This window comes from Pteropus vampyrus, unplaced genomic scaffold (assembly GCF_000151845.1).
Source record: "Pteropus vampyrus isolate Shadow unplaced genomic scaffold, Pvam_2.0 Scaffold256, whole genome shotgun sequence".
Taxonomy (NCBI): Eukaryota; Metazoa; Chordata; class Mammalia; order Chiroptera; family Pteropodidae; genus Pteropus; species Pteropus vampyrus.
The window spans coordinates 94,656-121,129 of record NW_011889037.1 but is presented as its reverse complement, the minus strand read 5'-3'; the positions used below and the strand labels follow the sequence as shown (position 1 = coordinate 121,129).

The following is a 26,474-nucleotide window of genomic DNA, read 5'->3' as shown; positions in this document are numbered from 1 at the left end:
GAAAGAAGCCAGACACAAAAGATTAGTATTATGCGATTCATTTATTCAAATTGTCCAGAAGAAATTCAAAGAGAGAAAGTAGATTAGTGGTTGCTGAGTAACTGTGAACACAGGACCAGGCTCTGCGCTCCCGTTCTTGGGTAGACTGTGCATGTGGGAGGCGCAAATAAATCCTGAACTTTCAAAAGTGTGTGTGTGTGCACACTGTCGCAGTGGAAGGGGCGAAGCAATTCTGAAACGGCTTTGGACGCATCACGAGAGAAGCAAATGCATCACGGGTTAGTGCGCTGATGCTCCTGGGAGCAGGGTTCTTGCCACGAGAGAGGGGACGCAGCTGTGCACCAGAAGATGGCCAGAAAACGGCCCCTGGGAGCACACTGCCATCGACGGTGTCAGTGTAAACTCAGTGTTTCTAATGCATGTGAATTTTGCGTCCACGTGTGTGCTCATGTGCACATTCATGCACACTCTCTACTCTGCCTGCTGAAAGGTCCAAGAAGCGAACACGCTGCTGGAGCCACAGTGCACCGAGCAGCCGGCTGGTCCTCCAACACGCCTTCCCAGAAGGAGGCAGGGCTCCTCGAGAAACAGCTGATTCGGGGCAGGGCTGGCGGTACGAGATGTGCCTGGAGCATGTGGTTAGGCCAGAAGGAGGAAGGAATCCAAGAATCACGCGCACACAGGCGACAGGAAACAGCCTGAAGGAACCTCAGCGGCCCAAGCCGGGGCGGCAAGAACGTAAAGCGATGAAGTGCAGGAGTGAACCACAAATGTGTAAAACAAAAAGGAAATCCCGAGTCCAAACCGGGAACGAATGAATGCGTGCAGGCACAGGGAGGAGCTCATGTTCTCGCACGGTCACGGGGTGCTAGGGCTGGGACGCTGGCATCCTGCACCCGTCCCCGGAAAGATGGGAGCACGAGAGAAGTGATGAGAACACCGCAGAGCGAGGGGAGCGCGGGGAAAGCAGTCACGGCGGCCTGGGGCGCGTGGCCGCGGGCCGGGCCGGGGCGTCTGCCTGCAGAGGGGACGGCTGAGGAGGACGCGACACCAGTGCGTGGCACCCGGCTAAGAAGTTCCTAGACAATCCCAAACCGAGCGCTCTGTTTAAAAAGGGCGACTATTACCTTTAAAGGTGTTGGTGTCACGAAGGACACAGAAAGGCTGTGGAAAGCCTCCAGATCACGGAGAGGCGAGCAGACGTGTGGCGGGATGTGCGCCCGTGGGGGAAGCGCATGCCGCAGGGCCAAGGCCGGCAGGGGGCCAGCTGCCGAAGCCGGGCGGGCGGCAGCGGGGAGGGAGGCCGCACTCGGCACGGGTTGACTCACGGTGCTACCTGTCCTGGGTGCTGTGAGCCAACACTGGGCCATGACATCTGTGACCCTCCCCAAGGCGACTTAGAGAACAGCGTGTGTGTGGGGAGGTGGATGCCAGCCCGGGGACAGGGCTGCACAGTGCACTGTTCCTGTGCTTGTGACTTTTCCGCAAGGGCAGAATTGCTGCCAGATAAAGTTAAAGATCAGAAAACCAAAAACAATGAACTGCAGCTGGCGTGGATCGATGGCCAGAGGGGGCATAAGGGATTGGGCCCATGTGACCAAATCCACCTGCGTGAGAGGGCCTTCCCTCTGCACTGCATCTGTGGCCGGAAGTGGGGGCCGCCCCTGGGGACCTGGGCTTCTGTGGGAGGATGCCACGTTCAGAGCGAGCACAAGTCACCTCTGAAAGGAAAGCGGCCCCAGTCTCGCCACGTGCAGGTGGGAGAGCAGCTCGTCCCCGACACAGCCGCTTCAGGAGCCCCGCCCCTGTGAAAGGGGGCACATGCCCCACTCCACCAGTCCCCTGACGACCCAGGCGCGCCTGCCATGACTTCTCCTCACCTGGTGCTCGATCCCGAAAGCCGAGGCTCCTGCACGCCGGCATTATGGCTCTCGCATTCGTAATCCTGTGTCTGGGACATCGCCGTCTCTGCTGAGGGCCCGGAGCACAGTCTCAGCTGCTCATCAGGGCGTCCCCTCCAGCGTCAGTCAGGAAGGCAGCGCCCTGCGAGAGAGCAGAAGTGTCTAAGCCTATAAGTTCAGCACACAGCTTATTACGCCTTTGGGATCTGGGAACTGGTAACAGTGCAGGCCAGTCCCTCACGGACCCGTGCGATGGCGAGGATGAGAGATGGCACCCTAAGTCGGCATCTGAGCTCCCTGTACCCCGCCCCTGAACCCTGGCTAGGATCAGCCCCTGCCAGCCCACAAGAAGGCAGCCAGACCTCTCGATCGCTGACCCCAGGCAAGCTGCTCATTGCCTGAGACGTGGTGTCCTCAGCTGTCCAACAGGCACAGCACCACGCCCCTGGCAACACCGGAAACCTGGGCGAGGCACAGGGCACCAGCTCTGACAGGGTAACGCCCACGTAGGGTCACCCAATTTATGCCGAAGAGCGGATTTTTCAAAAATAGTGTTGTATCCATTACGTATAAACAGGAAAAAATGAACTTGACCCAAACCTCATCCAATACACAAAACTCAATTCTAGATAAACTGTCTATCTAAGTGTTAACAGTAAAACAATAAGGTTTTCAGAAAAGATGCAGAAGAAAATCTTTGTGGTCTTAATCAGACACCAAAAAACGCAAACCACAAAAGAAAATTTAATAAGTTGAGCTATAATAAAGTACAGCGCCTCTGTTTATCGATGTTGCATTATGAATACAGAGGCAATCCACGATGGGGGGGTACATGCTATAGAGTGTGCACCGTACGCCACAGAGACACGCTCGTGCGTCTAATCTGACAAAAACTACTTCCAGAGCACATCAAAAACTTCTAGAAATAAATAAGAAAAAGACATATAATCCAATAGAGAAATGGACAAAAGATCTGAACACATACTGCACACAAAAAAATATCTAAATAGCTAAAAAACACACAGAAATGAACTTGACCTCATTAGTCATCAGGGAACTTTTAATTACAAGCATAATGGACACTAACACACCCACCAAAATGGCTAAAATGGAAAAGAGAACCCGTCACGTGCTGGCAAGAGTGTGGAGGCTCGTCCAGGGCTGCAGACTGCTGGGACAGCCGGCCGGACCACGGGCCGCAGTGTCTCCCGAGCGGCACACCGCAGCCCCACGGCCCGGGGCTTCCACGCCAGTGATGCAGGCCGGGGAGGCCAACCGACGCGCACCGACCCCACACAGCGTTCCCTGCAGCCCTGGTCGCCGTGTCCCAAAGGAGAAACTGCCATCTGTCCCTCACAGCAGAAGGACACGCAAGTGCGCGTGGGAGGTCCCCACGACGACCTACTGAAGCTGCCAGGCAGAAGTGGGAGACAAAAGCCAGACGCTGGCAGATTGGTGCAGCCGCTGTGGAAAAGTCTGGAGGTTTCTCAAAACCTTAAAAATGGATCTACCTTCTGACTCAGCAATTGCACTTCTGGGTATTTATCCAAAGAAAACCAAAACAATAATTCATAAAGATCTATGCGCCCCAATATTCATGGCAGCACAATGTACAATAGCCAAGATATGAAAGCAACCTAAATGCCCATCAAGAGAGGACTGGATAAAGAAGTTACGGTTCATATGTACGATGGAATATTACTCAGCCATTAACAAAATGAAATCCTACCATTTGCAATGACATGGATGGACCTAGAGGTTATTATGCTGAGTAAAATAAGTCAAAGATAAATACCATATGATTTCACTTATATGCAGAATCTAAGCAACAAAAAGAACAAACTAATCAAAAACAGACTCAAATACAGAGTACAATTTGGTTACGGACAGGAGAGGGGTTTGGGGGCTGGGAGAATGGGGTGAAGGGTTAAAGAAGTACAAATTAGTAGTTGATAGATGGTCATGGGGATGGGGAGCAGGGCATAGGGAATGCAGTTAGCATTAATGTAATGGCTAGATGGAAAACCAGAGATAAAAAGCAATTAGGGGGATTGTTTTATAAACTATATAAATGTCTAACCAATGTACTGTATACTTGAAACTAAAAAATATTTTAAAAAGCCAGATGGCCAGATGAATGCAGCACAATACCGGGCGTCACGTTCGGGACCGGGGGTCACCTGTGCTGTCGGTCACCTGTGAGGCAAGGTGTCAGAAGCAGCTGCCTCTGGGCGCCAGTGGCGGACGCCAGCCCGGGGGAGCGCGCACGCACTAGCCACGGGCTTCCCACTGGCCTAGCAGGTACTCGGAGGGCTCCCTCTGGAAGGGGCGGGTCCAAAGAGCCCACTGCCCCAGGCCGGGAAATCAAACAAGTCCGAAGCAGAGGCCGGGCAGCGGCGCCAGGAAGAGAATGCAGGCCGGACACACTCCAAAAGGCCAGGCGACTGTGGCCTGAGCCCCACAGTTTGCAGCGGGAGATGCCCCTGGAGGAAAGCTCCCACTCAAACGTCCACGCCACTACCGACGTAAATGCCCTGGACTGCAGCGTCCTCACCGTCAACGGGTCTGTGACTTTACTGTGGCAAGGTGCATAGCAAAACCAATTTTCCCAAGGGCTAACGGATGCAAACAGAAGTGCCTACCTAGGGCATCTTATCAACGTTATGACCAAGCAACACTGAACGAGTCGACGTTATCGGAGGCCCTGCTGCCCTAGGAATGCCATCTCTAAAAGTGAAACTAAAGTACTTCTAATTTCTTATTTGCGAGAAAACAGACGACCTTCTCATATGGCTTCCACATTTTAAAAAACAACAACAGCAGTGTTAGCGAAATTGTGAGAAACTAAAAAACATCTACCATAACCCAAAAGCAATTCAAATCAACCACCTGTTCATCTCTTTTCAGTCCTCATCCCGCCCTTCAGGCTGGTCAAAAGCAGAGGGCTCGGTGAGTGGCAGACTGGTCCTCTTGTCTCCAAGTCAACTCCTGCACCATCTCTTCCAGAAGGCCTTCTCTGATCTGGGACAGACACCACGTCTTGGTGATCCCAAACATCCTGGGTCTGAATCAGCTAGTGTTCATCCTCCAGCTTTGCTCTTCATTTTTGAAGTTGTTTTAGTCTAGGTCCTTTGCATTTCCACGTGAACTTCAGAATCAGCTTCCCAGTTTCTCCCAGATGCCCTGCTGGGGTTTTGACAGAAGCTGTGTCACGTTGTGCATCAGTATGAGAACTAACTTTACAACGATATCGAATCTTCCACCTACAAACATGTCACCTCCCTCCACTTAGACCCTTTCAGCAGTGTTTTGCAGTTTTTAGTGTGCTTGTCTTGTACATATTTAGGCAAATTTATCCATAAGTATTTCACATGTTGATGCTAACAACATAGAAAACAATTTCCAATTGTTTGTTGCCAGTCCAGTTTGCATATTGGTCTTGTACCCATAACCCTTCTAAACTCACTTCTTTGTTCTAATTGCCACCCCCCATTTGGGGGGGGCAGATTTTATTAGAATTTATACATAGATGATTATGTCAACAGTGAACACTGACAATTTTACTATTTCCCTTCTGATCTGGATCACTTTACTGAGTTGGTGTAAAATTGTTATTATTTCTTCCTCAGATGTTTGGTAGAACACACCAGTGAAGCCATCTGGGCGTATAGTTTTCTTTGCGGGAAGGTTTCTAATTAAGAATTGAATTTACTTAAGAGAGAACTAACCAGACTTTGAATTTCTTCTTGAGTGAGCTTTAGTGGTCTTTGTCTTTCAAGGAATTTATTCGTTTCATACAAATTGTCAAATTTATTAGCATAAAGTTGTCAGACTATTCATTTATTATCCTTTTAAGAGCAACAGAATATGTAGCGATGGCGCCTCTTCCCTTTCTGATCGCTTTGCTGACATCCCACAAATTGTGACATGCTGCATTTTCATTCTCATCCGGTTCAAAAGCTAATTGCCCTTTTGATTCTCTTTTAACTCACGAATTATACAGAAGTTTTTTTACTTTCCCAATACCTGGTGATTTCCTAGATATTTTTATTGGTTTCTAATTTAACTCTTTTGTCAGAATATCTATGGAGCAGGAAAACGGTCTGTCTTGGTAAATATTTCACATGCAATGGAATAAACATGCTCTTGGGCGTTCTACAAATGTTAACCAGGTCGGGCTGGTAGACAGTGCCAACACTAACTTCCTGATTGTTCTACCGATTACTGAGAAAGGGGTCTTGGGAATTCCAACTAAAATTGTGGATTTCTCCATTTCTCTTTGCAATTCTATCAGCTGTTTGCTTTATGTTTTATAGCTCTGCTATTAGGTGCATAAAATTTATGGTGTGTTCTTGATGAATTAATCTCTTCAAAAATATCTTTACCTGGTACTTTTCTTGGCTCTAAAATCAGCACATTTGGTATTATAGCAACTCCAGCTTTATTTTCCTTAGTGTAAGAATTGAATGTCTTTGCATTCCTTTTACTTTTAACCTGCTTGTGTCTTTATATTTAATGTGGATTTATTGTAGCCAGCACATGTTTGGGTAGGGCTTTATTATGCAGTTTGACATCTGCCTTTTTAATTAGGGTGTTTAAAACATCTAGATTTGTGACTGTCGGCATGGTTAGGTTGAAGTCCACCACTTTGCTACTTGTTTTCCGTTTGGCCCATCCATTCTTCGTTCCACTTTCCTCTGTCTCCTCCTGGATTACGTATTCCGCGATTCAGTTTTATCTCCGCTGTTATCAGCTGCATGTAATCACTGCTCAGCTATCTCAGTAGACGTCTTTAGGGGCGCAGTGTCCACATGTAATCTATCACGGTCCAGCAGCAAGTGAAACTGCTCCACTTCAGGCACGAGTTTGCCATCTCTCCTCTCTGGGCCTTTGTGCCATTTTGTCACATCTTATTCAGTGTATGTTGTACACCTCCCCCACCCACCCCCTGACATACTCCACTACATTGTTATTGCTGTTATTTAAATAGTTACCTTTAAAGAAGCACTCACACTGGCACCGAACTCCAGGCTGACGGTCTTCGTCTAGCACCTGCACACACCGCCCCCCCCCCCCCCCCACTTGCGCTGTCTCTAGAGAAACCTGCGGGCGTCTGCATGTGCTCCCCTGGGTGTAACACAGGCACCTCCCACGTCCTGAACGTGCACTTCGCGCCGCTTCCTTTCTACAAAAGACCTACTACATCAGTGCCTGTTCGCTAATGAGAAGGAATCCGAAGAGGACTGTCTCCTTCACGAAAAGAGGCAGGCCAAGCAGGGAGAGGGGCCCCGCCCGTTCCTACCCAGACACGGCACTCAGCACCGTGGCACTGAGCTGCGGCACTGAGCTGTCTGCAAGCACCTGAGCCTCACCTTGATTGACTCTGTGCATCCATCTGCTGGCAAGCAGTGCCCTAAGGCAAGCCACGCCGTAAGGCTGCCTGTCCGCTTCATGCCAGAAGGTTTCATGCGCGGCTGAAGTTTTGGACAGCAGAGGAAACCTTTGTCTTTTTTTTCTGCCTGCTTTAAGACTTGTCTCTTCATCGCTGGATTTGAGCAATTTGAATCTGATGTACTTTGTATGATTTCATTCATGTTTCTTGTACTTACGGTTTGTTAAGGCTGTTCTATCTAGGTTTACAGTTTTCATCAAATTTGGAAGCTTTTTAGCTATCGTTCCTTCAAGTAGTTTTTTGGTCCCTCCCTCCTCCTTTGGGAACTCCAGTTACACAAACATTAGTGCTCTGCCCATTGTCCCACATCTCAGTCATACTCTTTTTGGCTTCTGTTTATTTAAAGTTACTTTTCCTCTCCTTGTCTTAGAGTTTGGATCGTCTTACTGCTTGTCTTCAAGTTCACTCATCTTTTCTTCTGCAATGCCTAATCTGCTGTTAATCCCACCCAGTATGTTTTGCATTCAGGCAGGTTAGTTTCAACTCTAGAAGTTTAGTTTGGATTGTTAGTTAACTGTGTTTGCTTCACCATGTCTTTACTTAATGTGGTCAATATTTCCCTTAGCTTTTGAACATATGGACTGTAATTATAACTGTTTTAAGGACCTTGTCTGATCAACCCATCATCTGTCCTCAAGGAGGAGCAAGTGACCCCCGCGGCACCTTCTCTCCCAAGTTGCAGTGTAGGGCACCCGGCAGACTCACCTCAGCCAGGCAGGACGCCCCATCCTGAGGCTGGGCTCGGAGTGAATCCCCGGAGAGCGCTTCTCTCTCCGCTCGCCGCTTGGCTTGGCTCTGCTGCCTTCTGGAGCGGGGAATGAGGCAGACTGGGTCTGCCAACGGGTTCGGCTAACTTACCAGGTCCTGTCCTGGCGCTGGTCATTTCGTATCCAGTTCTTCCAGAAACGTGATGTGCCCTCTCCATGTCACAGTCTCCTCGCCATCATTCCAGGGAGGTCCTGCCTGACTTGTCCCTCGATCCCTGGACACCGGCTCTCCTCCAACTCTGATGCCCGCGGTGGCCGATGGGTCTCCCCGAAGCCCTCCGGCTCTGGTCTTCTCAGACCACATCTGTCTGTCTCCCTCTGCGCAGCATGTTTCCCAGGCAGCTGTCCTCTGGCGACCACTTCTGTTCTGGTGGTGCCTGCCCGTTATTCGCTGTTGCTAACTGGGCCCCCAAGTTTGTAGCAGGTTTTTGCCTTTAATTTTCTCTCTTGCTTCCGCCAGCTCACTGCCTGTCCTTCTGCTGTCGTGCCTTCCGTTTGAGCTCTTTTCTCTTTATGTATTTTGAATTTGTATTTTTTAGTATACAGAAAAGGTTCTCTCTCTTCTGCTTCCAGGGTTGATTCTTTTAAATGTCTTCTTCACCAGCGATTTCACTGCAGCCATTGTCCTTTTTCTTCTCTTTCTCTACATCAGGGTCCCATGTTGGCTCCTGGTTATCGCTCGTTTTCAAATAAGGAAAGGGACAGGAGTTAGGGCGGACTCAAATCAAGTGCATCATTCTAGAATGCTCTGTTGCCAAATTTTCTTCAGGCTCTGCTCTGGAAATGAGTTTCTGCTATTAGGACATTCTTTCGGTTGCAAATGACAGAAACTCGACTGAAACTGGAGACAGAGCCCTGCATCTTGGCCTGACCGGGCGATCTGGGGGAGGTCCTGTGAGTGCTGGGCTCGGGGGAGGGCCGAGGCTGGCTGCTCTCAGGGCTCTGCTCGGGCCGCGCGAAGCTCCGTTCCTCTGGCTCCAGCAAGAGGGTCCCTTTAAGGCTTCTGAAGGGTGCTGCAAGGTAGAGGGGCAGGAAGGTGGGCTCCGGCGGCATGCAGAAGGCCCCCCTGCAAGCCACAGCCCCTCGAGGGCAACTGTCCGCCTGCAAGGTGCCTCCCTGGAAGCCCTGCCCTGGGACAGCACGGGCCCCAAATATCCTGGTGACTGGACCTGAGGCGCTCCGGAGTTGCGCCTGCCCGTCTCTCTTTCTGCATCCCGCCTGGGCTCTGGGTCGCGTAGAAAGGCCGATGGAGCACCTGAGCTCCCCTCCCTCACCAGACCCCACACACGCTCTCTCTCAAGGACCACCCACACCACGAGCCCCTCTGTCCAGTCGATGGCATTAGCTGTGTCCCTAGAAATCCTCTTTGTTCAGTGCACTGAGTCCCACTCAGGGCTCTGGCCTTCGCCCCTCCTCCCCGGCTGGCTGACATCCTCCTCTGGCTTAAATCTTGTTCCCTATTTTTCATTTTTTGTTCATTTCAGCGAGTTCCAGAGAAGGAAACAGAATAAACAAGTCTTGACTCAGCCATCGTGTCCAGAAGGCCCAGCCCCACTCTCCGGCTGTTTCAACAACATCTCCAGGTTCTGGACAATGAGCGTCTCTCAGCCTCACATCTGAAAGCTCAGCTCTGAGCGGCAGTCACAATGCCCCATTCTCCGCCTGGTGACCAGGGCAGGCTGGCATTTCCGCATCTGCGCCTCTGCAGCAGCTGTTCTCATCAACTGCCTCCTCCACAGGACGGCCGTCGTCACGGCTGAAACTGTGACCAGAACTGTCAGCAAGCCATGGAATCAGCTCGCAGGTCAGGACCAGTTTTCCAAACCTTTCTGAGAGTTGGTGTCAGACCTCACCCCGCAAGAGAAGGGACATGCTGAGAGCCACGCTGGACAGTGGAAATGGATTGATGGCAGTGCTGCCGCTCTGAGTGGCACCTGGCTCCTGCCTGGCTGCCAGAGGTCATGTGACAGGCAGTTGGGGTACACAGACCCCCTGCCTGGGCCCACGGCCCCTGCTCTTCGCACACACCCACCTCGAGCAAAGGCGTGGCCCTGCCCTCCCTGCCTTCCTGGGCTTCTCTCACCAACAAAACCGCACCGGGGGCCCCTGTGAGACTGTTTAGAGAGAACGAAATATCTATCTGTTCACATGCCAGTGGTCGGAACAGAGAAGTTGGCCTGTGACCAGGAACAGCTCGACACCAGGGTCCTGGCTTGTTCCCAAAACCAAGAGCGTGGTGCCACCCTACGGGGCTCAGAGAGAAACGAGGACAGCCATGACACAGACAGCAGCTCTTGGTCCTGCAAGACTGCACTGACATGACCACGAACACTCCTGTCACCCCTTCCAGTGCCCACAGGGCCAGTGTCCAGCCCCCTCCTGCCCAGCTCCCCCAGCCCCCAGGTGGTGGTGACACCACCCGCCTCATCCCCACATGGCGACTCAGGTGCTTAGGCGTAGTGATCTCAGATCCCAGGACAGGGAGACCTGGGTCTCCACGAAGGAAGGAAGCAGAGCGCAGGCAGCACTTTGCAGTAGAGGATGTTTTTATTACTTAAATCTCATTGTGATTCTTTGAAAATATACTGAGCCAGGATAATGCTTTCTGCGCAATGCTGCGGCCCCAGGGCCCAAACCGCTGCTCCGCGCATCACAAGCGCTGCTTGATGTGACTGCCTTATTTCCCAAAAGCCCACTTTTGAGTGAAGAGATGGCTTCAGGATGTGATAGGCAGAGGAGTGAGGGAAGTGCTCAGGCCAGTCAAGGAGGGCTGATTCAACGGTCACTCTTCCTGGGCCAGGCCCAGTGGGAGCCGACAGGGCAGAGAGGCGCCCAGGAGGCCGGGCTGTTAAAGGGAGAGGCGCCCAGAAGGAAATGGAGGGTCGGGAGGAAACGAAACTCCTAAAACTTCACGGGCTGGGACTATAGACAAGGCAGTCACACTGCACGCGCTGCACGCACGCGTGCATCGGGGCTGGGGACCCGAGCGGCGGGGTCTGGTCCATGCTGCAGCGCGCGGGATTGCTCCCGCCCAGCCCTTCCTGTAGCTCTGTGCTCACCTCTGTTCTCTGCCCTTACTTTTAAACTGTATTTTTGGTGAAACAGAATGTTTTAATTTCTATTACTGGTTACTACAGCTTTTCTCAGAAAGTTCCAACACCTGTGTTTCTCCAATTCTCAACTGTTGCCAGGTCACTTGTCACTTGCCGCGCATGTGGAGGGCAGCGCGGGCTTCCAGTGGGGCTGCAGGGAGCAGAAGGGCGCCTGCCCTCCCTGTCCCACTTCTGCTTCGTCAAGCCAAAGGGCCCTGCAGAGGGAACCTACCTCGCATGTCCCGATGTGGATTTGCCGCCTGCTTCCACGAGCAGCTTCATGGGAGGCTGGGAAAGAAAGCTCCCGGCCCTGCCACACCGCCACCCTGTGTGAGCCCCCTGCACCAGGCCGGCCACTTCTGCCACGATGCAACACGCGGACCCCTCCCTGGAAGGAGGTCTGCGACCTTAAAAGTCACCCCAGCAAATGCCCCTCAGATGACGCAAGGGAGCGGCCCTGACCTTCCTGGCCCTGAGGGCTCCAAGCCCCCAGCACATAGCCCCTCTGCCACTGGCTGCCCCTTGGGGACCCGGGCCTCTGAGTGACAGGCTCCCCCATAGGGAGGTAGCAGAATCTAGAACCCGCGTCTGTGTGAGACACAGGGCTCAGTGCTCACCAAGGGCAGCAGGGTGGCGTGTGCCGCCTTGGACGCCTCTCGGGGGCGGGCCTGTGGGTCCCACCGGCCACTCTGCACCCCCAGCCCCCATGACTGTCTCACCTCTTTCTGTAGCACCTGCCTCCTGAAGAGCGCCTGGCACACACAGGGGACAGTCAACATGCAGGGAAAGTTCATGTGATAGGACACCCGCTGCCCTGTGCTGAGCACCCATCATGCTCTCAGCACCGCACCCACGCTGGCCTCTCTGTGGTCCCCTACTGCCTGGGGCTGTCCAGCTGCCCGCAGGTGGGATGGCCTGAGAGCTGGCAGGTGAGACACACGCCCAGAGCAGGACGAGCCACTGGCACGTAGACACCGTGGTTGTGGGGGGCCCCAGATCACCTTCCAGGCCTGCGCCGCCCCCCACCCCCACTGTGGGAGAGCTCCTGTCATGTGTGGGCGAGCGGGCTCCTGGTTCCAAGCTCCTCCGTGGGTCTGCAGCATAGGACGCTCTGTGCGGAGGACGGGCCCAGGAGGCCGCAGTCTGCCGCCCCATGCCCCTCATGCCCAGCCCCACCGCCAGGCCAGCCACCGGTGAAGAGCAGGATGGCACCCAGGAGGACCTGCGGCCCTCCCACCACCAGGTGGGCAGCTCTGCCTGGCACCGACATGCACGTGACAGCAACAGCCGCAGGCCCAGTGGGGTCCAGAGTGGCCCTCCCCATGTGTTGTCCCTCCTCTCTTGGAGGACATGCTCCACTTCCTGGGGGCCTCTGCACCCTGAAGTCATGCCTGTGACCTGGAGGAGCTGGTGACTAAAGAAAGGGGAGGGGCCATGGCAATGAGAGGGTGTCCTGAGACTCCCAGCTGCCCCAGTGAGCACTACGTGGGAGACAGGAGCCTCCTTGCCCCTGCACACAGGACCCCGAGGCCAGCCCGGGGCAGCCTTTCTCTGGGGAAGGCTGCGCTCTGCAGCACAAGCCCACTGCCCCCCACCCCTAGGCCTTCCCGTCCCCCAGGGCGAAGGGCCAGCAACCTTTCTCAGACACCTTTGACACGTCTCACAAACACAAACCCACACAAACCCAGTGCTGTACCAGGGACCCGGCTGCTCCCGGGGAGGCGGGGCGCAGTGGGGGCGGAGCCCAGGGAGGCAGGACTGAGAAGGACCCCCAGCAACGAGCGTTCAGCCGGCTAGGCTACTTTTCAGAAACACAAGTAAAATGAAGTCATTTTCCCACGCAGAAGCCACAGCAGGGCTTCCTGCCCGCGGACCCCATGAGCAGGAGGGCGGGCCCGGGAGCAGGAAACCTGACCTCCGGCTGAAGCGCTTCAGTGTTTTCAAAGGGATAAAACCACATTTTGAGCTGAAACCACAAAGACAGGTTGGTGGGATGAAGGGTTACACAAGTCATTCTCAGGTCCAAAAGGGGGACAGAGGCTTTGTTAGGGGGGTTCACAGTGAGGATATGATGGAATGTTAACCAAATGCCAGAAGAAAATAAAACAAAATAGAAATTTTTAATCCAACAGAAAGCAAGACAGAAAAACATCAGTAAAAGCATGTAGCCAGAAAACACAGAAGGTCTGAACCCTGCACACCTACAGGTGGCTCCAGCAGTCACAAGGTGACAAACCGCTGGGCCTGAAAGGCTGCACCCTTCTGTCAGGAGTGGGACCTGAGGGGGGCTCCCGCTGCCTCTGGGGGAGTCCGTTCCAGTTACTTCTAGTTTCCAGAAAACTGCTGATAAACTGGAGAATCATTTCACTGACTCTGTCAGAGGCTTTTCCTGCCAAGGCCCAGTAACAGAAGCGCCAGAGACTTCCTGGAAGGGCCAAGCCGGCAGACGGATGGCAGAACCAGGAAACACGTACTTTGGGAGTGAACACTTCCATTTCTGTCAGGACAAGAACTAGATAGCTTTGACCAGCTCTCTGGGAAAGAACAAACAATATTATGAGAGTTTTAAATTATTTTAAAAGAATGTTTAAGTCCACAGGTGTGTTGGGAAGAAAGCTGAGAACCCCAGAGGGAAAAAACTCTACGTAAAACCGAGAACAGGCCTCTGAGGGTCCGTACAGCTTTAAGGAAGCGGAGGAGGGATCACCAGGTTCACCGTGTCCTAAAGTCTTTGTATCATCTGGAGAAGAGAGAAAACTGTTCAGTTTAGATTTGATAAATGAATTCTGCATGTTAAAATATCCAGGGCAATAAGTACATAAATAAAATAAAATATCCAGGGCAGTCAGGACAGAGTCAAGTGAATGAATTCCAATCTAGCAGAGGAGAAAAAAGAAAAAAAAAGAATCAATTCAAAAGGAGGTAAGAAACAGGGAAGAAAAGCAACCAGTCCCAAAATGACAGGACAGAGTACAGAGAGGGCAGAAATAAACTCAAATGTAATAATCTTAACAAACGTCAGTGGACCTGTGGTCCAGGTTTAAAGATCCAGACACGTGCTTCATACCAGACACGCTTAAAGCGTCAAGGGTGTTCGCACGCTGGACGTCGAGGACGGACAAGGCGCGCTGACCGCGAGAAAGCCGGTGCAGCTCCTCCAGTGCCGGACGGGGCGCTGCCAGAAGCGGTGCGCCGCCAGAAGCGGGGCGCCCCGCAGCCCGAGGGGGCTGGGCCTGGCCAGAATATGAGGAGACGGTGCGGGACCTCACATCTGTAAGGACAGAAGAGATGGCACGGCTAACCAGGCTTCATCTCAGGGGCATACAGGACACGAATTCTTACCTACCACCATGGAACATTCCTGAAAACTGACCACATACCAGGGCATAACGCGAGATCTCAACAAACGTCCAAGGAGGGGCTGCCCAGCCTCAGTGACTGTCCTCGGTGCACACGCCGGCAGGCAAGCAGAGAGAAGTGACAAAACACCGCCGCCCAGTCTGGGCTGGCAGTGAGCGAGACCTGGGCCCTGAATCGGTCACCTGCCATCATGACACGGCGTGCCAAGTGGAAGAGAGAGGAGCATGTAGGACTTGTGCTCCCAAAGCCAGCAGCCTCAGGGATCAGAGGCAGACAGGAGAGCCCCGTGCCACAGATAGGCGAGGCCGCAGCTCCTGCTCCCATGGGAGGGACCCAGCACCGTGCAGCTGCTCCAGTGCACCACCTGTGCCAGCCAGCAACTCCAAGTCACCCATTGGGATGGGCGTCTGCGCCCCATGAGACACACCTGCCGGGTGCCGTGGAAAACATCAGACAGAGACAGCCTTTTGTACGTAAAAATAATTATGCAAACGGGGGGGGCAGAAAGTGGGAAGGTGGCCCCTGGCCCCTCCTGTCAGCCAAGTCCCTAGTCTCTTTTGAAGCACCTGTGACGATGCACCTGCTCCAAGACACTGCCTGACTTAAGCATCTGAACTGGTCCAGCCCCCACCCCGGCCACGTCCTTTACTGAGCGCCTCCTGCATACAGTACAATGCTCGGGCAGAGCTGTACGAACACCATCCCACTTCCTGTCTGTGCGGCGGCTATGTCTGTTCTCACCTCACAGGTCAGAAAATGGGGCTCACAGGGCGGACCCCTAGGTCCCAGTCCTAAACACCAAGGCCTGAACTTGAGCCCCAGAGCTCCTGGCACTCTCACTGGGCCATCTGCCTAGGCTTCCATCATCCCCCCTCCTCTCTGGAGCCCCTTCCCGGGGCGGATCCCCCCAGGATGGGCATAGCTCCAAGGCGGCAAAAACAACCTCTGCCTGCTGAAAGCACCTGCATGGAACTGGGACCTGTAGCTGTTGGGCCATTTTGTCCCCAGTAAGGAGGAGTCTTGAAAAAACACAAGGAAGCAGAAATAAAACCCAGAGAAAAGGAGAAACACCACCTGGCACTTGGATGCAGCCATCCCTGAAGCCAGGTCCCTCATGAAGGAGCCATGTGAGGAGACAATGGGCACAGCTGGCAACCAGGAGCCCTCCCAGACTCTTCAGCCCCGTCACCTGCTGCTGTGAGGTGAGGGGCTTCAGCCCCAGCCACTCTCCAGGAGCCAGGTTGGCAGCGGGCTGACCCGGAGTCCCCAGGAGCAAGCAGGAGCACACTGAGGAGCTGTCAATGATGCCGCAAAAGGCAGCACGCCCAGAAGCTGCTGCTGCCCCGAGCAAGCAGGGCTGGGGCTGGGCAGGCATGGCCCTGCGAGGCGCATGGGTGACGATGCTGGTGGCAGGCAGCAGGGCCGGTGTGGGAAAGATGGAGGGACAGACTCGCCTCCCAGGGCGCGGGTGGCCCGGCCTTGGCAAGGAGGCTGCCAGGAGCCTCTTCCTCCACGCGTCCAACCGCTTGTCCACGGCCATGCTCAGCTGTGGTTCCAAAGAGGTCAGAGCTCTGGATGCCAGCTTATGAGAAAGCAGCACGGGACAGGAGCTCCAGCTCCAATCAGTGCATCCACAGGCACGCGTGGTTGGGCTCACCGAGGGGCGGGCAGTGAGCCAGAGCAAGATGACGGCACAGATGCCTGGGGGGCACTTGAGGGCTGTGAGGTGGCACTGGGGGACTGCAGACAGGTGGGGGGGGCGGGAATGACTCAGCAGAGCAAGCAGAAGGACAGCAGGCCCGAGACCCCCAGGGCCGGGGGTAGTAGCAGGGTGGTAGCTCGGGGAGGAGGACAAGAGCTGTGTACTTTTAAGCTCTGAACGCGCAGCAGGTGTGCACTGGTGACAGGGAAGGCAGCAGACGGGCGGGCAGAGGGCGCCGTGCGGGCAGGGGCCCGATTCCAGCTGGAAACTGCAGCACTTCTCCTGAGAGGCGTGGCTGAGCTCTGACAGCCCACAGCCTGCTGGAGGTGACGGCCGAGTCCCAGCCCCGGTGCAGAGAGGGGCCCAGAAGCTGCCCCACCACACTCCACACTTGCAGCGGCCGCGTCATCCGGCACTCTGTGCAGCCTGCCCACTCTCCATGCAACGGGCTTGCCAAGAACCGTCCTCCAATGCCCCCAGATGAGCCCTGATGTCCACGTCCACCCGGCCTGAGCACGGGCGACACCAGGACATGGGCATCAAGCAATGCACTCTGCTCAAGGCAGCAAACAAGCACTGAGTGAGGCTGGACAAGGTGGATGGGTCAGCAGAGTGTACAAAGACCCGCCCTGGACGAGCTCCGCAAACAGGCACCCAGGTGGACGCGGGCATGGCTAGGGGCTCTGATCTCCGCCCGTGGGGGTGCCGTCTCCTCTGCTGTGACAGCCTTTCCTAACTTCCTGAAAAAGGGTAGGTGAGAAGTAACTTTTGAAAACACCTTTATTCCACTTGACAGTTGGCAGAATATTTGGCTGGGTTGGAGTTCATTTTGTCAGAGTTTGGGAAGTGCTTTCAAGGTCCCTGCTCCCATGTGCCGGCTGACAAGGCCACTTGCTCTGTGGATGGATGGCAGCCCTGCATCTCCTCCTACGGCTCCAAGGCTGACCCTCCAGATCAGCCCCCACTGCTCTTTCCACCCCTACTCTCCACCTCTTCTGCGCGTCTTCTGGATGTTGCATCTGCTTCAGTTACCTGCTAACCCTGCAGGTCTGTCACTTCTGCTCTGACGTCCTCAATCTGTGTTGTCCCCTTCTTCACAGCACCCTGTCCTGGCTGTCAGTCTTCTCGCATCCAAGATACCTCCCTGCGCAGCCCCTACTTCCTGCGAGCTGGTCCGTGTGTGTTAGAAGCTTGGCTCCGAATCCATCATGAAAAGGAGTGAAATTCTGCATACGTGCTGCGACAGCTCACTGAGAAGTGTGAGAGCAGCACCTGGGACCCTCCACATCCAGCCCATTGACCTGACACCTCTGCTGATACACAGCCTCCTCCATGTTCATTCACCTGAACCTGTTTCCACACTCCTGCCTTCCCCGATTCACTCCTGACACAACGGCCATGGGGCAGCCTCTTGAGGTGCAGTGGCAGGCCGTGGCTGGCCGCCTGCCTTGCCCCACTTCGTACCCAGCCCCACGAGCTGATCCCCTTCCCCACGCTCCATCCTGCCCTATCATCTAAATAGGATGCCCGATGTGACGGGAGAGGCGCAGCCACCCAATTCCGCTCCCTCCTCCCACATACCACCGTGACCACCCACTGTCTCAGGCTTGGAAGGAAGTGTGCAGTGTCACCCAGCGTCAGGCCACCAAGCTTCTCTGAATAGCCACTGAGGCTCTCCACTTACCAAGTGCCAACTCCAGTCTGCAAAGTCCCAACGCCGGCACTCTTCAAGGACATGTCAGGGTGCAGGTGAGGCAGTGTGCGGTCCGTGGGGAGCAAGGCCCATGCCATGCGTCTCACCCTTCATGGGGCCAGCACGCTGGGCGTGGAGGGAACTGATGGAGCCCTGCCTCTGGGTACTGCCCAGCCCACGGTGCGGTGCCGCCGCCTGCGTGTGACTGACTTCACCATCTACGACAGAATGGGTGCAGGGTGGGCGGCAGCTTCGCACGCACTCTGCCGTGTGCAGGGAAGGAAGCAGGCAGGTGAGGCCAGCTAAGCCCTCCCGCGGGACTGCTCGCTGCCTCACCTGCACCCTGATGTGGCCGGTGGGACCCCAGATGAGGGTGCTCCCCTTCAGGAGGTAGTCCACGCACTCCGCAAACGTGCCCCCCACTCACCTGCTGACCTCTTGCCCTTCCCACCCTGCCTCACTGGACGTCCCAGCCACAAAGTGCTCCTGGAAGCTCCACACATAGCTGCTGCCTCCTGCCCCAGGCGGCCCCTTCCGCCCGAGGTGCACTGCTCCTTGCTGTAACCCCCTTGAAGACTCGGTCACAGATACTCCCTCTTTCTAGACGAGACACCCTTTTCTCCAGAAAGCCTACCTAAACTGCACACGCCCCTGCCTAGGGGTCTCTCCGAGACCCCACACATGCCTCTACTCTTGCTGTCCACGTCAAGCCATCAAAATCCATTCCTGTGTGTCCCCCTCCAGGGGCCCGGTCTTTCTCTATGTTGGGACACCTGACTGGCAAGTGGCTGGCACGTAGCTGGTGACAGCGGGATGAATGTGGACGGGCCTGGCGAACACAGACCCAGAGGTCAAGACCTGCCAAACCAACGGAGAAGGGCTCCCTATATCCCTGAGCAAAGCCCGCCCCTGGCCCCAGCAGCCTTGGCCGGAAGGCCGCACTGTCCCGAGGCGGCCATGTGTGGTTTCCACACACGCTGTGCACCAGGGTCTCTGGGACACACAGCATCATACCCGCCAGCTTTTAGGAGGCTTCTCAGAGTCCAAAGCAGTAGGAATCCCACTAGCACGGGGGAATTTTGAATGTAAAAGGACAACTCTGCAGTTACATAGGAAAATGATATCTAGCGTCCAAAAGCTGCTTCCCCTTTACTAGTGATGCATGGGACTGTGCACAAATAACGTGGGACCTGTAGCAGGGGCTGAGAGTCTGTGTGCTTCATCACCACCCTGTCAGGAAGGACATGCTGGCCACCACAGAAATATCAGGAAATGGCTGAAGGGACCAAAACAGAACACCACAACTAGTGTCTTAAACAGGAGTCCCTCACCCCCGGGCCATGGACCGGTACTGGTCCTGGTATGTTAGGAACTAGGCCACACAGCAGGAGGTGAGTGGCAGGTGAGCGAGGGAAGCTTCATTTGTATTTGCAGCCACTCCCGGCACCAGCATCACCGCCTCAGCTCCACCTCAGATCATTAGGCATTAGATTCTCATAGGAGCACCAGTTGCTGGTGCCAAAAAGGTTGGGGACCGCTGTCTTAAGAGACAATATTGCTGCAAAGCTCAACCATGAAGGAAGCATCCGCCACTCTGACAGGTGCTAGCGCCTCTGGGAGCTCCAAGAAAGACCAAGAGAAGAAGCAGAGTCACCAAGGAGCACAAAAAGGAAAAAAGGAAAACAGGCTCTAATCGGGGGCCAGACAAGGGGCTTTCATGCCTGAACCCCAGCACCCTGGCTGCCGGCAAGGGCTCTGAGCCGAGGTGACAGTTCTGCTCACACACCAACTCTGTTCGTGCTGTCTACACTCAGGGTTTGTCTTGTCTTGGACCAGTCTGCCAGAGAACAGAGAACGTGCTCTGCTGTAGGCTTCTCAGTGTTAAAATACATTTAAAAATTTTTTATACTCATATAACACTAATTTACAGGGTCCCCTGAAACTCAGGCATTATTCAGCTTCGTAACACCCCTGGAAAACAAACGGGACAGATGTAATATAACCTGCAAGAGAGCAGAGGCTCAGATGGGAAGTGATTTATCTGTGGTCAGCTGCACAAGTCAGGGACAGGGTCAAAGTTTAACTCAAGGCCTGTGCATCAGCCACACCCAGCAGCCCCTGACACTGACCGGGAATTTACCGCCTGCCCCTGCCCCCATGCTGCCCTTGGGACTTCTCGCCAGACCCCAGTACTGTGTCAACCACACCAAAGCCCTGACCTCCACCTTGGAACGCTCCCTTCTGCAAAATCATAGTCGCTCTTGTTTTTAACAGCTTTGAGATATAACTCACATGCCGTACAATTCACCCATTTAAAGCGTACGATCCTAGTATATTTTTAGTATATTCAGTATATGCGCAACCTTCATCACAGTCAATTTTAGCATATTTTCATTACCCAAAAATAAACTCTGGGCCCCTTAGCTGTCATCCTCCAGCCCCTGGCAACCACTAATCTACTTTCTGTCTTTATGAATTTGCCTATTCTGGATATTTCATATAAATGAAATCATGCACGTCGACTTCTGTGTCTGGCTTCTTTCACTCGGCATGTTTCAAGGTTCATCCACACTGTAGCATGAATCAGCACTTCACTTCTTATTGCCAAACAATACTGCACTGTATGGATGGACCACATTTGTTTATCCATTCATTTGTTAATGGACATTTGGGTTGTTTCCACTTTCTGGCTGTTATGAATAATGCTGCTGAGAGTGTTTCTGTGCACGTGTGGATGTGGATGTGCTTTCCGAGTCACTCTTTCCCATAAGAACGTGTGAAAGGTGAGCCAGCTTCCAGTTGGGAAACTCACCGAATTCGAACACACTGTATTCACTGAGTCAACAGAGAGAGATAACTGGGAGAAATAAGTGAGTAAAAAAAGAACACGTTAAAGACCTCAAGAAACAAGAGCAAAATGTGATCTAACAGAACAGACAGTGTTTCAAGAAAGGTTCTGTTTCTAGGGATGGGTCCTATAGACACGTTCACCCATCCGCAGGCTTATTGGTGACTGCACAGAATATGACATTCCCGGTAGGGGCTGGTTAGATAAATTCACCACCTCCATACACCAAACGCAATGCAGCCATGAAAAGAAGGAGCTGGGTGATGAACTCAAATGGAGTGACTTCACAAACACAGTTTAAAAAGGCAAGGTTCAGAAACTTTTTGAAAAGCAAAGGGTAGGAAAAAGACTTTATATACACATTTGCTTACAGTTACAAAGTGTCTCTAGAAGATACAGTGGGTGCCTCCAGGGGACCAGAGTCCTGGGGGCAGAGACAAGAAGGAGTTGACCCTGTGTACTCTCCACACTTCTAACCCCCCACTATGCTATCTCTTCAAAACGTTTTAGGAAGCAACACTAAAGAGTATCTATGAGAAGTGAAAAATGATACTTAGGAAACTAGAGATGAGAATCGGAGGCTCTGGGTGTTTGGAAGCTGCAGGCAGATGACGGAGGCGCCGCTGCTCCTGCTCCTGGCCCTTCCCTGGGCCACGTCCGCCCACACCCACCCTGCTCTAGGCGCAGTGTGCGAAAATGCAAGGAGACACTGAGAACTCAAATGTCTGTCGCCCTCAAGAGCTCCCCAGGGCAGCCGGGGGACAACTCCTGGTAATGCGGTGGCCAAAGGCCTGGCTCAGGGAAACTTGCTGCGCCAACGGAGGGATCAGGACAGGCTGTGGCTGGGGCAGGTGTCCAGGAGGGTCAAAGGAGCTTAAGGGGCCACCAGGCTCATTTTGCGGGGAAGAAAAAACATGGGGCAGGCCTTGGCCTGGTGGCACCTGGCTGATGTCACTGGAGAGCAGAGTGCAACAGGGAAGGCAGAAAGGACACACACTAGGCCTGCTCCTGGATGTGGCATGCCGGCCGTACGACCGTCCTGCGCACTGAGGGGTGCCCCGCAGCCCCACTGGTGCCCGCACTCAGTGCCAACAGCACCCTTCCAGCTGGGAGCACCAAGTCTCCAGACAGATCACTCCTGAGGAGGAACCACTACTCTGCACACATCGCCAGAGCAGCTTTATGCACAACAGAAGGGCGGTGGCCCACCCAGGAAGCACAGCCATTAAGCAGAGGGGACCGGGTGCAGACCCGGCTTGGCCAGCGTCCCTGGTGAGGGAGGAATGACAAATTTGGTGACATAATAGGCACAATGAGCACGACCTGAAGCAAAGGGGCGTGGTGAGGGGAGGGCCCGGGGCTGTGAGCTTCCTTCCAGGCGGCGGCCCGGCCCAGCAGCTGTCATTGCGAAGCGCCAATGGCCGAGGCTGGAAGTGGGGGATGCAGGGCCTGAGAAGCCGGAGGGCTCCATCCGCAGAGGCTGGCTCCCGTGTCCGGGCTGAGCAGGGAGACCCGGGGAGACCACGCAGAGCACGGAGCAGGCTCGCTTTCTCCACGGTGCTGTCTGCAGTGACTTGTTCACCCTTCCCCATCAGAGCGCTGGGCGTCTTACACCCTGCCCAGGCCCTGGGGCTTGTGCTCCCTCTACGGAAACAGCACCCATCCCCTCCCTCTGGGGAGCTGGGCTGGGTGACCTGCTTCAGTCCATGGAACCCGAGCTGTCAGTTCTAAGCTGAAGCTTAAAGGGACACTGAGTCTCTGCCACTCTGCTGTAACAGCATGATCCAAACAAGGGTGGGTCCCAGGTCCAGGAATGAAGACGCTCGGAGAAGAACCACGAGCAAGTGAAATGTGAGCCGGAAATGAACGTCTGCTGTAGGGAGCCACTGAAACGCTGGGCTTTGCTACCTCGACCCTCCTGACAAAGCTGGCCCACGAACTCCGAGTGGCACTTCCTTCTCCGATCCGTCGTTAAGTGTTCCTGAAGCACTCTATCAGGGTCTCCCAGTCAAAGACCTGACGTGGCCCCTATCAGCTGGAGAACTAAACCCTAACAGGGATTCTAAGCCATTCGCGCTACAGCCCTCTTATTCCTTACATGACCTTCTAAGCTCCACAAACCACACACAACCCACCCAGCTTTCCACCTTTGTTCCCCAAACCTGAAACACCATCAGTCCTAACTCCTTTTCCCACTCTCCTACCGTGCAGGTTTAGCTCGAAGACCACCACTTCCTTGACGCCTTCCTTCTCTCACGTGACAGCCCTGTAATCATTTCCCCTCTGAACCTCTAGAGCTGTTTTCTGTAAATAGGCCACACAGTAAATAGTTTAGGTTTTGTGGGCCACAGTCTCTGCTGCAACTAGTCAGTTCTACCAAAGCAGCTACAATGTTTCAATAAAACTTTATTTATAAAGACAGGCAGGAGGCCTGCCAGTGGCTGCAGCTTACAGACCCTAGTCTGGAGCACTGTTTGGCCCTTGATCACAGAAGGGCTCAGAGCCTTAATGGACTTTCTCCTTTTCAGGCTCCTTGAAAGAACAGTGAGCCACACGTCTATGCTGCTACAAACCATGCACAACCAACTGAGCACAGATCAGATGTTCAGTGAAAACATACTGAATGACACTTAAGAAACATCTGTGCAGAACACTGAAACACGCTTTACATGCTGAATGGTATGATTTTCCCATAGAATTCCAAAGACTTCTAAGAAAGTAGGGAACAGCCACACCAAATGTTGAGTCAAGAAAAACCTTACCCGATGGAGCCTAACAATGGCCAACACAAACTGTGTCAAAGACCAGTATTAGTTTTTGGGTTTAGTAATAAACTTACGGATTCGGGGGGTGGGGGCGGGGGGAGGACTGCAGGGTGCAACAACTCTCATTATCAGAATTCTCAGACATGTGATGGTCACAGTCACTTGTGTCACCATCACATTTGGGGGGTTGGACAGGATAGCAGGGACTGCTACGAAACGCAAGTCTCAAGGAAATACAAAGCCCTGCAAAACGTGGTCCCAAAAAGCCGAGACATGAGCACAGCAGCAGCAGAGGTGGGCCAGGCCGCAGGCCCAGGTGAGGAGGTCCATCTCAGCAGCGTGGGACAGTGTGGCCAGGGAACAGGAGTCAGGGTCAGACGCAATCTCAAGGAGAAGGGCAGAGGTGCCAGGTAAGGTCAGGCGCAAGTCTCAAAGGCCGATGGAAGGCACAGCAAGGCAGGTACAGAAGGCAGCAAAGGTGGCCAATAACTGAGAGTCTGGACTTTACCTGGGGGAGCAAGAAAAGTAGCAGGAGAAGGAACCTGGAAGCAGGCAGACAATCCAGGTCGGTTCTGCCAGAGGCACAGCCCAGGCCCAGCATGTCGCACATGACTGTGTGCCGAGGCTGTGCTTCTGAGACAGAACACTCACAAAGCTAACTTTGAAATGTATAAGGCCCACAACAAATGGCCATGTGACCATGGGTCAGTGAAAAGGCACAGCAGAAGGGTTTTGCTAAGAAAAGCAGGTATTTCAATATGAGAACATATTACACGGACATTTTTTTTTCAAAAGCACCAAAGAACCAGGTAGAAGCCTAACACACTATACTCACTGGGATTAAATTGTTCAAGAACAGTCCACCCAGCATGCATGCAGGAGAGGAGGCTGGGGTGAACGTGTTAAACTCTACCTTGAGATAGATTTAAAAAGTGCTCACAAAAGCTGTTTTGCTTACCATCTGTTATGAACAGCAAGTCTTCTCACTTTAAACCCCACAAATGCCAAAAGACTCTACTTAGAGTGGAGCATCCCTGGTCTTAGTGTCACACAAATCAAGGAGCCAAGATGGACTTGTCTGAGGTCAGTCTGGGACACTTTCACCAGATCAGAGAGAGAGCATCATCTTGGAAAACATGGGGAATCCTCTACTTCCTTCTAAAGCAAGTTAAGTCTTATTTCTTCCAACAGTTTAGTAAGACAGAGTGTTACAGCACTGGTAGTTTCAAGTTCTTGCTTTTTGTTGCTTACGTCTTCACTGTTACTTCAAGTTTGTTAATAAATTATCTTTTCTATTACACGAATGGCACCGGGAGTAGGACCATGTTGGCTCTCGGAGCTGAGCTTGAACGGAGGCTTACTCAAGAACTGCTCTAAGTCTCGTTTGTGTCGACAAGCCCACCTGCCCCCAAGGACAGTAAGAACTGCAGTACTCCGGAGTGGCTCACTAGAAGCTTTCTTCTTCTAAAAATATTTTTTATAACAGTTTTGTGAGATTTGTTCCTCATTTACCTTTATAGAGACTTTGTTCTCCAGTTGGGACCCCACCTTGCCTTTGTAAGAAAAGGAAGCCACAGACTTCAAGTTAATGTGAAACAGACGGAGATGCTAGGGAACCTGACGAACCACGGCCCGGCAAACGCACCTGGAAACCAGATCCTGGCAGTGATGACATCCTAACTTTTTTGAACACTTAACAATGTACCAGGCCCAAAGCGTTTTACAGTCTTGATTCACTGAGTCTTCACAACCAGCGTAGGAGGCCAGTATTACTGGCGTTTCCATTTTACAGATGAGGAACCAAAGGCACTGAGGACAAAGCCAGTAAAGAAGAGTCACAACTCAAAGGCAGGCCGTCTGACTCCAGAACCCGCCCGCAACCTGCGGGTAAGAGAGCTGACTAGACAAAGTGCAGGCAGGGAGACGGGCTGCCGCCTCTGCTCATTCACTGAGCAGCGTTTGCGGATCACCGAGCCTGCCAGGACGCTTTCTGGAATGAGTCTCCTTGCTTTACAGTCACACCTCCTATCAAATCTCCTTTCCCTTCCCCCAGCTACGAGAAACACACCTTGCTCACTGAGAATGGGGAGCTGCTGGCTGGGAACCACCTGCTGTTTACAGAGGCACCCAGGGCATACAGGCTTCAGTTCCCCGCACCGGCTTCAAAGACAAATCTGCTATTGTCTGCACCCGGGAGGAACAAGAAGCCCGGCAACTGTAGGTTTCTGCAGAGGTCACTGGAGGTTTGGTTAAACCACACGACACTGGAGGATGGGGGAGGAGGGGGCGCCGCATTTTTGCTGCTGAAGGCTGCGCAGCGCCCACAGCAGCTGCTGGTGGGAGCAGCACGTAACACACCCACAGCTGCCGCGGCCTCGCTGCCGGCTGCACGTTTTAAACTGAAAGACGTCCTGACCCTCAAGATGCACAGCCTGCCTCGCTCGCTGCCCTCGGCACGGAACTGCTTCCACCCACACCAGTCCCGCGACCGAGAAGCGACCGAGGGGATTCACCTCGGGAGGGCGACCGGGAGGGGAGGCGGAGCGCCCCAGCCCCCTTGCAGCAAAGGCCAGGTGCGCGGGGCTGGGGGCCACGGCCCGCGCCCGGGGATGCGCGTCCGACTCCCCGTGCCCGGGACAAAGCCTGGCCCGACTCCGGGCCCCGCAGCCTGCCCCGACGGCGCCCCGGAAACCGCGCGGATGCCCCGAGCTCAGGCCATGCAGCCGGCTCACGCCCACCCTCGGGCCGCACACTCACGCCCAGCCTTGGGCCGGGCACGCTCACACTCAAGCCGACCCTCAGGCCGGGCACACACGCATGCCGACCCTCGGGCCGGGCACACTCACGCCCACCCTTGGGCCGGGCACACTCAGACGCACTCCGACCCTCAGGTC

General features: G+C 53.9%; 1 protein-coding gene across 3 annotated transcripts in view; it reads right to left on the bottom strand.

The window, feature by feature from the left end:
* The window catches only part of ARHGAP39 (Rho GTPase activating protein 39), a 67,210-nt gene that overhangs the window by 32,347 nt on the left and 8,389 nt on the right, over positions 1 to 26,474 (bottom strand). For 2 of the 3 annotated variants that reach the window (XM_023520292.1, XM_023520293.1), the window contains one exon: positions 1,881 to 2,043. In XM_023520292.1, the coding sequence (XP_023376060.1) occupies positions 1,881 to 1,960 (80 nt within the window). In that variant the 5' untranslated portion in view covers positions 1,961 to 2,043. Of the gene's footprint in view, positions 1 to 1,880; positions 2,044 to 4,790; positions 6,825 to 26,474 lie in introns of those variants that run through there. The other variant, XM_011374816.2, reaches the window with a different exon arrangement.